The sequence below is a fragment of the Pinus tabuliformis genome, chromosome 2_2 (assembly GCF_031772625.1).
Source record: "Pinus tabuliformis cultivar Carrire ecotype Pingquan chromosome 2_2, CPIR1, whole genome shotgun sequence".
NCBI classification, from domain to species: Eukaryota; Viridiplantae; Streptophyta; class Pinopsida; order Pinales; family Pinaceae; genus Pinus; species Pinus tabuliformis.
The window spans coordinates 1282411843-1282425195 of NC_142300.1; the positions used below are offsets into that span (position 1 = coordinate 1282411843).

Below are 13353 nucleotides of genomic sequence, written 5' to 3' on the forward strand. Positions count from 1 at the left end.
CTTATCTTTTGGAAGCTTCTCATCCTTATCTTTATTAATACCCATTAATATTTTTATTTCCCTAAGTTTAGACTTAGGAACTCATTAAAAATATTAATTATTTTAATAACTCTTCATCCGGATGGATTTTTCCAAAACTATTTCTGGGTTTTGGAAATCTCATGTGCTTTAGCCTCTTCACCAATTTTCATGGCTAGAGCACATATGAAGCTACCTCAAATCAACAATTAACATGTATATTTGTCGCATAGTATGATTACCTAGATGATATATTCCAACCTAGACAGTGGGAACTTCTACCTACATGTTGTGTACAAGTTTTTCAATACGATGGTATAAACTTATTGCAAAGATTGTTGTTATGATTTTGTTTCTTGGGCTTATTGTTGTAATGGCTTATAGGGTAGTAATGATAGTTACTATATTCCCATGGAAGCTATTGGCTACTGTTATACACATCCGTGATTTGTAGAAAATAATGGTGCTTGTAAATTAGAATCACTTGCCATCATCATCAAAACTTCGTGGTTGAATGAAGATAATGAATTCTACATAAGGAGAAAGCATTGGAGAAAGCCTATGTCCTGATTTCAAGATAATGAAAAGTATTAAGAAGATGTTGAAACACAATATTGATTTGTTGTTCGGTATACTTGATGTTTACTATTTTTAGTGGTCATGATGAGAGTATTACATTGAGCTTTTGATCATAGGTCTTCATAAGGAGTTTTTACAAGATAGCCATAAAACATTACCCTAAGATGTGGCAACATTTACAGCAAAATCAATGCATGGTTTGAGCAACACAGCTGCAATTTATTCTGTCTGCATGAATTACATGTTAATCATCATAATATTCTTCGTGTTTGTATTTTAGGTTACTTGAGATACATCAATTTATCATTGAGCTAAGATATAGTCTAACCACGATAATGATAACCTAACCTAACTACATGGATATTTCCCAATTTTAGTTTAGGAAAGCTCATCTCCAAAAGTTATGGTGAATTTTATATTTACCTTTCATGCAAACATTTGCCTAAATTTTGGGTGGGGAAGGTGTGGTGGGGGTTCACAGTGGTTCATTTCGATATGATATTTACTTGATGTATGATTTACCGCTAGTTCCTTTCATTTATTTCTGATTATCTAAATAAAGTTCAGATCCTAACTGTAGGGATTGACAAAACTAAACGTTTGGATTGAGGAAATGCCAAATATGCAATGAATATCAGTTCATTTACTAGGAAAAATCAAACATAAGGAAAACAGGTTCACATACCTAAAAGACAATATATCTAAAATAATGAGTAGGAATATGAATGAATAATATGATAACAATGTCATGTGATGGTTACTAGTATCATTGACTGGTGATAATGGTTGATTGGTCCTGTCTTTTTTAGTTAGGATGTGCCATTTCATTTATTATATTATTATTATTATTATTATTTACTTTATATATAAAATCTCTAGTGTTTCATTTCTTTCTTAACGATGAATTCAACCAAATAAAACCAAAGGTTGTCTCATATTGAGTAATCAGTAGAGAAAATATGAAAAATAAGAATACAAATGATAAGGCAACCCACAATGGTAACTTCTGTTCAAAAACAGATTGAATTTGCTCAATGGGGCATCATAGGCAAACTGTTAATACATAAGAGGAAGGTAATTCCTCAAAAATATGGAACATGTGAATAGATTTCAGATATCATAGTACCTGAAAGGATAAATATAATCTTCCAGGAATTTAAATCATTCCACAGATTAGAATTACAATGGTAAACAGCACAAAATCATTTTATTGAGATCAACCAGCAGTTCAGCATGCTGTTTGTAATCATAGATCAACTGGTAGTTTAGCATGCTCTCTGTAACCAAGATCCTGTGTCTGTTGAGGAAATTCCTAATTACCTTCTCCAAATGTCTTCCAGTTATGTACTGCACTGGCAGTGGCTTTCAACTGGCTATAGAACTTCTGTAATCTCTCTTCCTCTTCATTAGATATTTTCATATTCTGAGAAACCTGCAATTCACGAAATAGCCTTCATAAGAAAAATGACAGATAAACAGCAGCTTCACAAGCTGTAGTTTTCTCTTCAACTAAAATCTACAAGCATGTCGAAAATGAGAAATTTATATTTTTTTTTCAGAACAAGGCTGGGCATGTTGAAATTTGGCAGCTCCGGGAGAAATTCCCTCCATGGAAACCCCTTCTTGCCCTAAGGATACCCCTCTAGCCCTTGGAAGAATTTAATTTGCACATGGGAAAATTATTATTTTAATGCTGGACCATGTTACATCAAAAAGTACAAGTTGACCTGGAAGAGAAAATTCGTCCACCACAACCTCATATAAATACACCTAAGGTCACATCAATTGGATCATCACATCACATCTTCTCTTCATCTCATTGGTTTGTACAAGTGTGAAATTGCAGGGCTTAGTTCACATGTGTGAAGGAGAGAGAGAGTAAATCTGTTGACCAGCGTTGACTTCTGTTTTTGGGGCAGTTTGACCAGCATTAACTTGGATGGTTTTGACTTCATTTGAATGATTTTTGGATCTGTTTGGAGGGCCAAGTTGACTGGGACGTTGACTGAATATTTCTGTGCACTCTGACCAGTCTTGACTGCAGTTTCTGAGCTAAGGTTTTCACAGGTCAACTCTTTGACTTTGACCAAATTTGAAGGCTGTTTTGAGGACTGTTTTGACTAAGGTTGATTAAGCAGAAGAGGCCGAAATTTTGCTTCCTTGACCGAAATTTTCTGGCACTTTGATTGTTGACTGTTGACTGGTTAGGGCAGGGTTTACTGCTGTTGACTTTGACAGAAAATTACAGATTTGACTTTTGACTAGATCTGACTTTTATGCTCTTATTGGATTGGATATTGGTTGGCTGATTTGGAGAGTCAAGGCTTTGACCTTTGACTCATTGTTGATGTACTTGGTCTATGTATCTCTCTGTTGAACATTTGATGACAATCTAATAGAAGAAAATTTGGGAAGGGTTTTCCCCCTTGTGGGGTTTTTCCCTGGTCTTTGACCAAATCCATGTGTCTCTATTGTTCTATGCTGTCTTTTGTTGTGCATAAGGTTTTATGTTCTATCTAAAGTTGCTCACTATTATCGAAAGATTGAAGATAATTGGATAAAGTGATTGCTATTGGAAGAAGAATTATTACAACATAGAACATTGAAAAATTAATAGAGCATAGGCTAGGGCCAGCCCCAATGTGAATGGAAGAACGATCAACATGTAGAACTTTCAGAAAAATGTTAAATCTCTCTTTTGCTATCAATGCAAAGAAGAAACCTCGTGGAAAGACACAGGTGCACCTGACATGCATTGGACTAGCCCCTGCACTAGTGATCACCCCTACAAAAGGAAGGCTCCTCTAAAACCATGAGTCCACATATAAGCTCACCTAAGGACCTCCAATCCTATCCAAGATGAAAGTGAACCTGAAGTGAAATCAACATGACGCAAGGTTTGGGATGCCTACACGGCCTCACATGGTTGTTACATGGATTTGACTTGTGACCTTTGGCTTATAATGGTGTTTAAGAATGTTGTAATGAATATATAGGTATGCTTGCTGAAAGACGGGTAACAAGCACAAAAGAGATACACACAAACTATAACAAAGTTCTTTCATTACTTGTGGAGCACACGTTTATAATAGAATCGATTTCATTTATAAATTTGCATGAACTATCTATCTTCTAATGATAACCCTATTAATGACACATACTCACTAAATTCCTAATGACTAAGCACTTATACAACATGACTTTATTACATTATTGAAGCCTTACATTCTGTTGACCACTACGTGTCAACGACCCATAGCAGTGCACCCCCTTTTTTCGCAAAAGGGATAGTGCCTGATCGACGTGTCCGTGTTGTTCAACTATCATCATCAGCCTGATCATCATGTTATATTGTAAACCCTTTTTGCATGTGTAAATTGTAAATAATCTCAATAGATCCGTGTCGTGTATGTAATTGCCTAGGTAAACCTATTTTTTGGGTGGTGATCTACATTCCGGGAGGTCTTTTGTCTCACCGATCCATTCTCGAATGGTCAGCAGAGTTTTCCTTTAGCCTTACCCCAAAGCCGGAGTAGATTTTGTCACTAGGATCTTAGGGGAGTCCTAGTGTTCTAGATCGAGTCTATGTAAAAATGATTTGGGAATAATCCTAACTATTTGGTTAGGTTATTTTATTACAAATTGCTTGATCTGCTAGATTATATTTGTGTCGTAGAACTGGGTAGTCTGTGAGGGTCCTTTTCAGATGGGGTTTCCCTTTGTGATGTAAAAAATGTGAAAATCATGATGTAAAGTGTCCTGAGGGTTGGAAAAATAATTTATCCCCTCATAGGTTAATTAATTAAATTTTCTGGCCAAAATTAATTAAAATCCTAAGCCAAAAATTTAATTAATTCTAGGTCCTACGTAAATTTAAATTCTCCGAAGGCAAAATTCGTTGGTCCTTAAAAAAATAAATTTTAGGAGGTCCAAGGACTAAGGTAAATTAGTTATTTTGCTAAATTTTAAGCCCTTGGTACCTGGGGTTAAGTCAAAATCAAAATTTTGAGGAAATTAATTCAAAAATTTAATTTTTGAATTAATTAAAATACATTTAATTGAAAATTTTTAATTTCCTCAATAATTTAAAATTTCGATGGATGAGATTAAAAGAAATTTTGATCTTCATCAATGGTCGAGATTACTTTGACAAGGATCACTCGAACTAGCCGTTGGAAGATTTATCTTTAAATAGGAGGTCAGTTGTCAGTTGAGATCATCCGATCTCTGAATCATGTACTAAGCTCTCAAGCTCTCTTGTATACTTTTTTGAATTAATGCAAAAGTCTTTGGGGTTTCAACGTGCTGTAGTGTTCCTCTTCATGAATTTATGGTAACATTGTTTTAATTTCTGCTTAATATTATGTGAAAACTATCAATCAATAGCTCTCTTAGAATAATTTGAATACAAATATCTTATTCAGTTTGTTGGATCTAGGGTAACATTTTTAATTTTGATTGAAGTAGCAGGTATCTCTATTTTTTTAGAATTTTATTGTTGTTGTATTTCTCTACTTGATTTGATGGTTGATCTAGTGTTTGTAAAAGATCTTTCAGGTTCTCATTGAGCGTTTGGGGATAGTCTCAGTTGGACCAGCCAACTCTCAACACATATTTTCTGAAGAGCCTACTTCATATAAGCCTCAGGATTTATCTAACGATAATTTTTTTCTTGCAGGGTGTTTTTGGGCTAGTAACTCTCTAAAATTTCAAAATCTTTTAAATATTTTGTGAAAATTTTGATAGACTCTGGCTATTAAAAGCCTTAGATTATCAGATCTAGAAGCGGAGTTGGACTCATACTCCTCAGATCTGATAGATCTATAAATTATTTGTATAGGTCTGTTATTTAGTTGTGTAGATATGAAATTTTGTAACATAATTTTGAATTTTAACACTTGGGTTTTTGGGATTTTCTCTATTTTTGTACATATTGGGTATTGGATTTTTCTCTTTTCACTTGTGCAGAAATAGATCTGATAAATCAGCCAAGAAAATCTTCATATCTAAGCTAGATCTAGACCTTGGAGGGCAAGATCTGGGCTCAAAGATTGTTTGTAGGAATAGATTTGAAAAAGCAACCAAGTAAATCTTTAGATCTGAGATTTTTCAAGCACATCTGGGGGTTTTGAGACAGATCTAGGCCTTGGAGGGCAATATCTTATCTCAAATCTTTTTACAAGGCCAACCATTAAATATTTTGCAATAAATCTGAAAATTTGAAGCAAAATAATTTTTATCAGAACAAGGGTTTCAAGTTTTGGGGCTCCTAAGCCTAGATCTGCCTTCTCCTAGCCCAACGCTAATTCTATTGGGCCTAGTGCTAGCTCTCATTGGCCCTAGATTCTCTTGCTTCATTTTAAATTTGAATATTTGATTTTCTGAAACTAATCATTGGTGGATTTTTGCAAAAAAATTTGGTAAAAATTTGTGTTTCAGATATTGAATTTTTTTTTTGGCAACTTGGGCAAGTGATCTTCAAGGCCTAGGGCATAAGGGTTTGATCTCTAAACTATCTTTTTCCTCACTGTTTGCTACAACAGCCATATACCTTTCTAATAGTGGTAAAAAACACATCTAAGTGGTTTGAAATTAACTAAAAAATTGCTAAATACATTAATAAATCATTTATGTTTGATGTGTATCAAGAATTCAACCTAGATCTACATTTTGGGTCACTGTTATCTCCGAATAATTCTGTTTCTGAAGTCTGAAATGTAATAGTGGAAAAATTTCATGTGGGTTAGCCTAAAATCAGTGCCTAAGTTGTCTCATACATTAGGAATTAATTTTTGAGTTGGGCATTCATCATTAGGCTTATTTCATGTTTTAATTGCTGGCTGTAATAAGTATATCAGATCTGATATAATTCCGGAAATCACATAACAGACTAAAAATTTTTGATAATTCATGTGGGCAAGTTTGGAAAAATTTCGATAAATTTTTGGCATAAAGATATCATTGATAGCTTACTATTTTCATTGTCATATCGCTGATGTCATAAATTTTTTCTTACTGTTGTCCTAAAAATTAATTTCTGAAGTACTCTGTCATGGAATTGTGATAAAATGTATATCCTTTGTTTCATAAACTGAGTAATTGTTTTTTAGCATCTGTTGACATTGATATCGAATTGCAAAGTTGTTTTTTGTTCTCTTTGAGTTAAATTGTATCAAGAAGATTTGAAATAAGTTGGTGTTTTAACTATAGTATCTTCAAGAGTTTATTTTCTAAGTCTTCATCTAAAAAAGGGCGAGCATTTCATTTGGGTAATTGAGGCTTTTGCGGCATAAGTGTTTTCCCATTCTCGAGTCTAACTTCATCTCATCTTCTGGTGCATTTGCATATAAGTTAACTTTGCATAGATAAAATTTACTTCCAAGCATAAGCTTGGTCGACAGACAGATAGATATCCATCTGTCTTTTCTTGAGAAGCCTGTTTTAATCAATGTTCCACGGGGATGCGTCCCCCAAAGTCAAGTGTGCAAACCCCTCGCACCCCACGCACCTGGGACGGGGGGACGTCTGGGGAAACGTTTCCCCACATCCCCTTTTGGGGAGACGTGGGGAGACGCAAGGGGGACATTTCCCCAGTGTGGGGGACACGACTCCCTAGGCGTCCCCCCTCAAAATGGGCTATGTGCCCCCCTTAAATTTGCTTGTAAACAATGATTTATGACAGGGGAAACCTAGTATTTGATCATATTGCCCTACTAATGCTATGCAATTCATGGTAATGTTAAATTTTTAAAGTAAAAGGATGAAAATGAAAGATAAAGGAGAATGTCACCTTTACTATCTTTCATTTTCATCATTTTACTTAAATTTTTTACATTACCATGAAATGACTCAAGATGTTTGAGAGTGGTTCCGACCTCATTGGATTTCATATGCAGAAAGTAGAATTTTAGATCTCACTCAAAATCCAGTAGACTTAAACAGTTTTTCAGGAATTCATGATTTGATGGATTGCAATGTTTCCATTGCATTTTGTCATGTACAAGGGTATGGAATTAGTATTTAATCAAGAGCACCAAGCCCTCTGTGTACTTTAGAGTGACTTTTAGACTCATCACTCCACTGTTTTTGAGTTTAGTTATATCAATTTACTATTCCAGTCTTTAGATTTCAGTATCTATTATAGTTTATTTTGCTTAGTACTAATTAGATTCTAGAATGATGAATGATGAATTTTAATTTTAAATCAATTTAGAATCTAGAATGATGAATGATGAATTTAATTTTTAAATCAATGTAGATTCTAGAATGGTGAATAATGAATGATGAATATGTATAAGAGTATTTCATTATTGAATCTCGTGGTCTACGGATGAATCATTTATGTATTAGTAAGGATGATGAGTATGGATCAATGTATTTCATTACTTAATTCAATTATGTATGTATCATTGTATTTATGCTTTCACTATTGAATATGAATTTGAAATATATATCTATATCTATATATATATATATATATTAAAAAAATTATATACCCCGACGTCGCCTTGTCCCCCCTAAATTTCCCTAAAATTTGAGGGTACTCCCACACGTCCCCCTTGTGTGTCTCCCCGTCCCAGAGTCTTGGTGGAACATTGGTTTTAATAGTACTTAAAACGGTGACCTTGTAGTCGTCAGAGCCACAATTTTCTGCAGCGTCGGAGGCACCGGGTATGTTAGAATTTCAGGAGAGGTATCGTTCATCACACCTTAGTGTGCTTCTCCTGATCTTCTCTTTTCCAATTACTACGAAATCAGGCTCAACATAGAAAGGATTGAAGGGTTCACATTTAAATAGGTATGTAAACTAAAATTAACCAAGATTCTTGCATCTCACATTAGTTTTAGGATCTGCATTTCATATAAAATAGTCATTCATCTAAGCAGCAGTTGCTAATCGATTACTTGGTCTTAATTTCCCTAGCAAGATCGTTGACTCCATAAGGCACTGATATCAATCGTTTAAAATCTAATCAAATCTTATAAGTCTCGATAAATCTTAATCAAGTACTTGATCGCTTCACTGTGTCTCCCAAACTGGTTGGTTCCCAACTAGTTCTTCTTCATTCCATTTTTCCATAGGGTCTACCCCCCTTAGCCTGCTGTAGGGAGACAGCGTAAACGGAGAGATTGGGGATCAGGGTGACAACCCCCGATCTGAGCCGTTGTTGCAGTGCCTAGACATTCTGTGCGACAAAACATTCTAAAACCCCCTCTTAATGCTAAAATATTAATTATTAAAAACTTGACTGGTGACGAAACATTAAAAATAAACTTCATTAGCAACTTTTCTTCTCCACAATCTTAGAACTAGATCAGTACTTCATCAAGCTATTTGATTACCCTAGTAAAGGTAAAAATCACAAGTTCCAACTCTCAAAAATTCCCGAATTCTTGAATATCACATTCCAAATCACTTGAATTCTACATCTCCCAAATTATAGGACAACAATCCATATTGAGCTACATCTACTCTGAATCCCTTCTGGCTTTAAAAATTTTGGCCTCTCAAGACATGAAAACCTTTATTGTTGCATTGTCATCAAGCTCGTAGTCAATATTGAATGATTATTTCAATTGTTAGAGCGACATTATGTTTTCTTTTCTTTTTTATGTAACCTTTCCCTTTAGGAGATCATCCACTCTTACTTTCCAATTCTATGTTGTATAACCTAATTCGGTGCCTTTCACTATTTCTTGCAAATTTCTACTCATTAATTGCATTTCCATTTTTACCACCTTGGTGTTAAAATTATGGGCACTATTTCCACTCTTAGAACTGGTTAAATAATTTAAAACTAGAATCTTTGAAGTAAATGCCTCTATTTTATGAAATACTAATTCTGCAATTGAGGGCTTTATCTTTAGATATATATGAAATACCTCTATAGTTACGAGAATTATTACTCTATCAATGAATGTTGGCTTCAAATTCCTCTATGATCTACATTTTTTTTCTTGGCAACAAATTCTTCTAGTACAAGGTCATCTTCTCATATTAGCATAGGCCAGCTCATCCACATTGGCAACCATCTCTTTGATAAAATATGGCAGCGCCTTGCTTTTTCCATTGATATGGCAGTGACTCCTTTGACAACAAGTAATTTGGTTCCTTTGTATCAAGACCTCAAAACCACGTGACAGCTTGATTGCAAGTGGCAGCAAAACCAAACTCAACAACTACTGTTCTTCCATGCAAAAACTTGATGTTTCTTTATCGACTCTTTTCTAGCTCTAAAATATCAACTTTCAAATTTTATATGCATTTATTCTGTTGATTTGGGGTAGCATAGGATGTGCTCTAGCCACGAAAATTGGCAGAGAGGCTAAGGCACTTGAGATCTCCAATACCCAGAAAGGGTTTGGGTAGATTTTAAACAGTTTGGGAGATATTAAAATAATTAATATTTTTAATGGAGTCCCTAAGTCTAAACTTAGGGAAAATAAAATATTAATGTGAATTAATATAAAACTGTGTTAGAATGGTCCAAAAGTCATGGATCAAGCCAGATCTAATCTTAGCCATTGATTAGGGACTTAATCTCGGCCGTTGACTTGTTAACGAGAAAAGTATAAGAGGGGGCTTGAGGGTCACTTGGAGAATACACCAGAGTGATCAGTCATTCTATTCTCTAGAGCGGGGTTTGCTAAGAAAGATAGAATCAGTGATTAGAGTTGTAGTTGAGGGGCAATGAATATAGAAGCAGAGAGGCAGAGATAGCGCGGGAGGATCAGCGCAGTAGCTGGAGAGAGGGACACAGAAGCAGCCAAGGGTTCACGCAGACCTAGCCAGGAGCTGTGCAGTGCCTTAGAGGGCCAGAGGGCTGACGCAGTGCCTCCAGAGGCTGACACAGGCCAAGTCAGAGTGACATTGGGCTAACACTGGGCCAAAGAGAGGCTGACACAGTCCCTAGAGGCTGACGCTAGGGTTTCGTGGGGTAGATTGGAGCTGTGGAGCTACTGGAGTGTTTATCCGGGATTTCAGCCAGAATATCTGCTTCCGAGTAGAGAGGTACTATTGCCGAGATTTTTCTCTATTGGGTGAGCCGGATTTGGCACCCAGATTGTATTCTGAAACTGCTTAATAAATCAAACCCTCAGATAGTTGCACCGGTTTTCCCGCATTGGGTTTTTCCGGGGACATTAGTCCAAAAACAACGGTGTCACTTGTGTGCTTGTTTCTGTTTCCTTCAGTTGATGATATGTAATGTGTTGAGCATGTACTTGTATTTATTTCTAGTATTTACATGGTAAATAACTTGTTAATTAACAGAACAAGTAGGTAGGAATAAATCAGTAAAGTGCATGAAGGGTTTCTAATGTGTCAGACTTAGAAATTCCAACATGGTATCAGAGCGTGGTTGCAGATCACAAGAGAACTGAGGACATCAGCTGAACAGAGCAACAGCAGTAGAAAACAACTGTCTCGAGTGACAGAAGTTGTTCCTAGCAGAGTAGCAGCAAGGAAGGGGTGACGTAGTGCCTGCGTCATCAAGATTGAGCCAGGAAGAGGCAGCGCAGAGGCTGAGGGAGGCAAAGGCAGGCTCACGCAGAGGCCAGGAGGGCTGACGTAGTTGGCTAAGGAGGTTGATTTGCCAGTGCCGGGATTGCGCAGAGCCTAGGAGCTCTAACCTTCAATTTGTTGGGGTTTAGGAGGCTGTGGGTAAGTTGTAGAGTGAAGCTGGTGGGGTACTGTAGTCAGAACAATACCTAACAGGGCAAGGCCAAGGTAGAGGGAGTTGCTGCCGAGGTGGATTTCTAGCCAAGGAATCCAGATCAGTGTTGCAGTTGCACAGACAATTGGAGAGGGGCATCTCGACATTGGCAAAAGGGTTTCTAGGAGGGAAATCGAGGCTTAGAGGAGTCATACCGAGAACTTCCAGGAGGGAAGTAGAGGAGCAATGAAATGGCACTACACGGAGTAAGAGACTAGGACAGACTGGACGGAGCCTCAAACTTCGTAGTCTGGAAGGCTAGAATCTTATTCGTACTAGACAGGAATCGTGTCAAGCACTTCGCCTTGAGGACGATAGCTATCCCAGTTGATTCGGCTGATAACGACAGGTACAAGGATGCAATGGCGAGGGCTAAGAGTATCATCCTTGACGGGGTCAAGAATCATATAGTACCACATATTGCCGAGAAGAACACGGCACAAGAGATGTGGGAGGCCCTGACCAAGATGTATCAACATACTTCTGTGCAGAGGAAGATGCTACTAGAAAATCTGCTGCGATCATACCATATCTAGAAGGGAGGACAGATCGACCCATTCCTCGGTCGATTGAAGGAGATCCGGGATCACCTGACTTCCATAGGGGCAACGCCAGATCTAGAATTGATGGTGAGAACAGCCCTGAACGCAGTTTCAGAAGACTAGGAGGTGTTTGTCCAGAGCATACCAGGCAAGGAAAACCTTCCAGATTGGGAGGAAATGTGGGCTGCTCTTCGCCAAGAAGAGGTCAGAAGGTTGAGCAAGGTGGGAAGCAGTGGCAAGGGGATCAGAATCAAGAAGGAGGAGGAAGATGTTGCCCTAGCATTTGAGGGAAAGCAAGAGAAATGGAAGAAGGACCTCTCCAAGGTCAAATGCTTCCACTGTGGGGAGCTGGGTCATTATGAGACCCAGTGTCCAAGGAAGAAGAGTAAGGGAGAGGCCTCTATGACTAAGGCAGCACCAACAAGGGCAAAGAACGAAGTGGAGACAGACGATGATTGTTCCATGAGTGCTCACGTGCCACTTCAGAAGAAGTGGGGAGACATCGTGCTGTAGTCAGGTGGGCTACAGGCGATGAGGGGCAGGATCCTCGAGGTACCCGACCTCTTGGATTAGACCTTGCTATGGGAGCCCTGAAGAGGAGTAGCAGTACTAGCAATATTAGTAGAGACAGATGCGGATGGAGCGACAGAGGGAGCTACAGTGCAAGATTCCCAGGACAGCGCCTTGAAATCAAACGCCTCTACCTTATTTTCCGCCTTCGCTGGCGCTGCCTTTGAGTCAGACGCCTCTTCCTTGTTTTTCTTCCTCGGACACTAGTTCGTAAAATGACCCAGTTCCCCATAATGGAAGCACTTGACCTTAGAGAGGTCCTTCTTCTTCCTCTTCTCCTGCTTTCTCGCAGATGCTAGAGCCGCATCCTCTTCTTCCTCCTTCTTGATCCTGACCCCATTGCCGCTACTCCCTGCCTTGGTCAGTCATCTTAACAAAGAGTCGACCACAGTTCTTCCCAATCTGGAAGCTTCGTCCTGCCAAGTATGCTCTCGACAAATACTTCCCAATCCCCAGAAACTACGTTCAGAGCGGTCCTCACAATCAATTCTTCATCTGGCGTAGCCCCTATGGAAGTTAGTTGTCCACAGATCTTCTTCAACCGACCGAGGAAGACATCTATCTGCTCTCCCTTCTGCATTTGGTATGCCCTTAGCTGATTCTACAGGAGCATCTTCCTTTGCACAGAAGTATGCTGGTACAATGTCTTCAAAGTGTCCCACATCTCCTTTGTTGTTTCCTTCTCGACAATTCGTGGTACCACATGATCCTTAACCCCATCAAGGATGATACACTTTGCCTTAGCCATTGCCTCCTCGTACCTATCATTCGCTACTGGGTGAACTGGGATCACCATCGTTCTCAAGGCGAAGCCCTCGATGCGATGTCTGTCTAGAATGGACAAGATCTTGGCCTTCTAGACCACAAAGTTGGACACTTCGTCCAGCCTGTCCTGATCTCTCAGCCCATTCACGACCATCTCGCTGCTC

General features: G+C 38.1%; 1 protein-coding gene across 8 annotated transcripts in view; it reads right to left on the reverse strand.

Moving 5' to 3' along the window:
* Nucleotides 1–1546: 1546 nt before the first annotated feature.
* LOC149198157 (uncharacterized) overlaps nucleotides 1547–13353 on the reverse strand; it is a 488351-nt gene continuing 476544 nt past the window's right edge. For all 8 annotated transcript variants that reach the window (XM_089406139.1, XM_089406136.1, XM_089406138.1 and 5 more), the window contains one exon: nucleotides 1547–2029. In XM_089406139.1, the coding sequence (XP_089262265.1) occupies nucleotides 1910–2029 (120 nt within the window). In that variant the 3' untranslated portion in view covers nucleotides 1547–1909. The remainder of the gene's footprint in view (nucleotides 2030–13353) is intronic.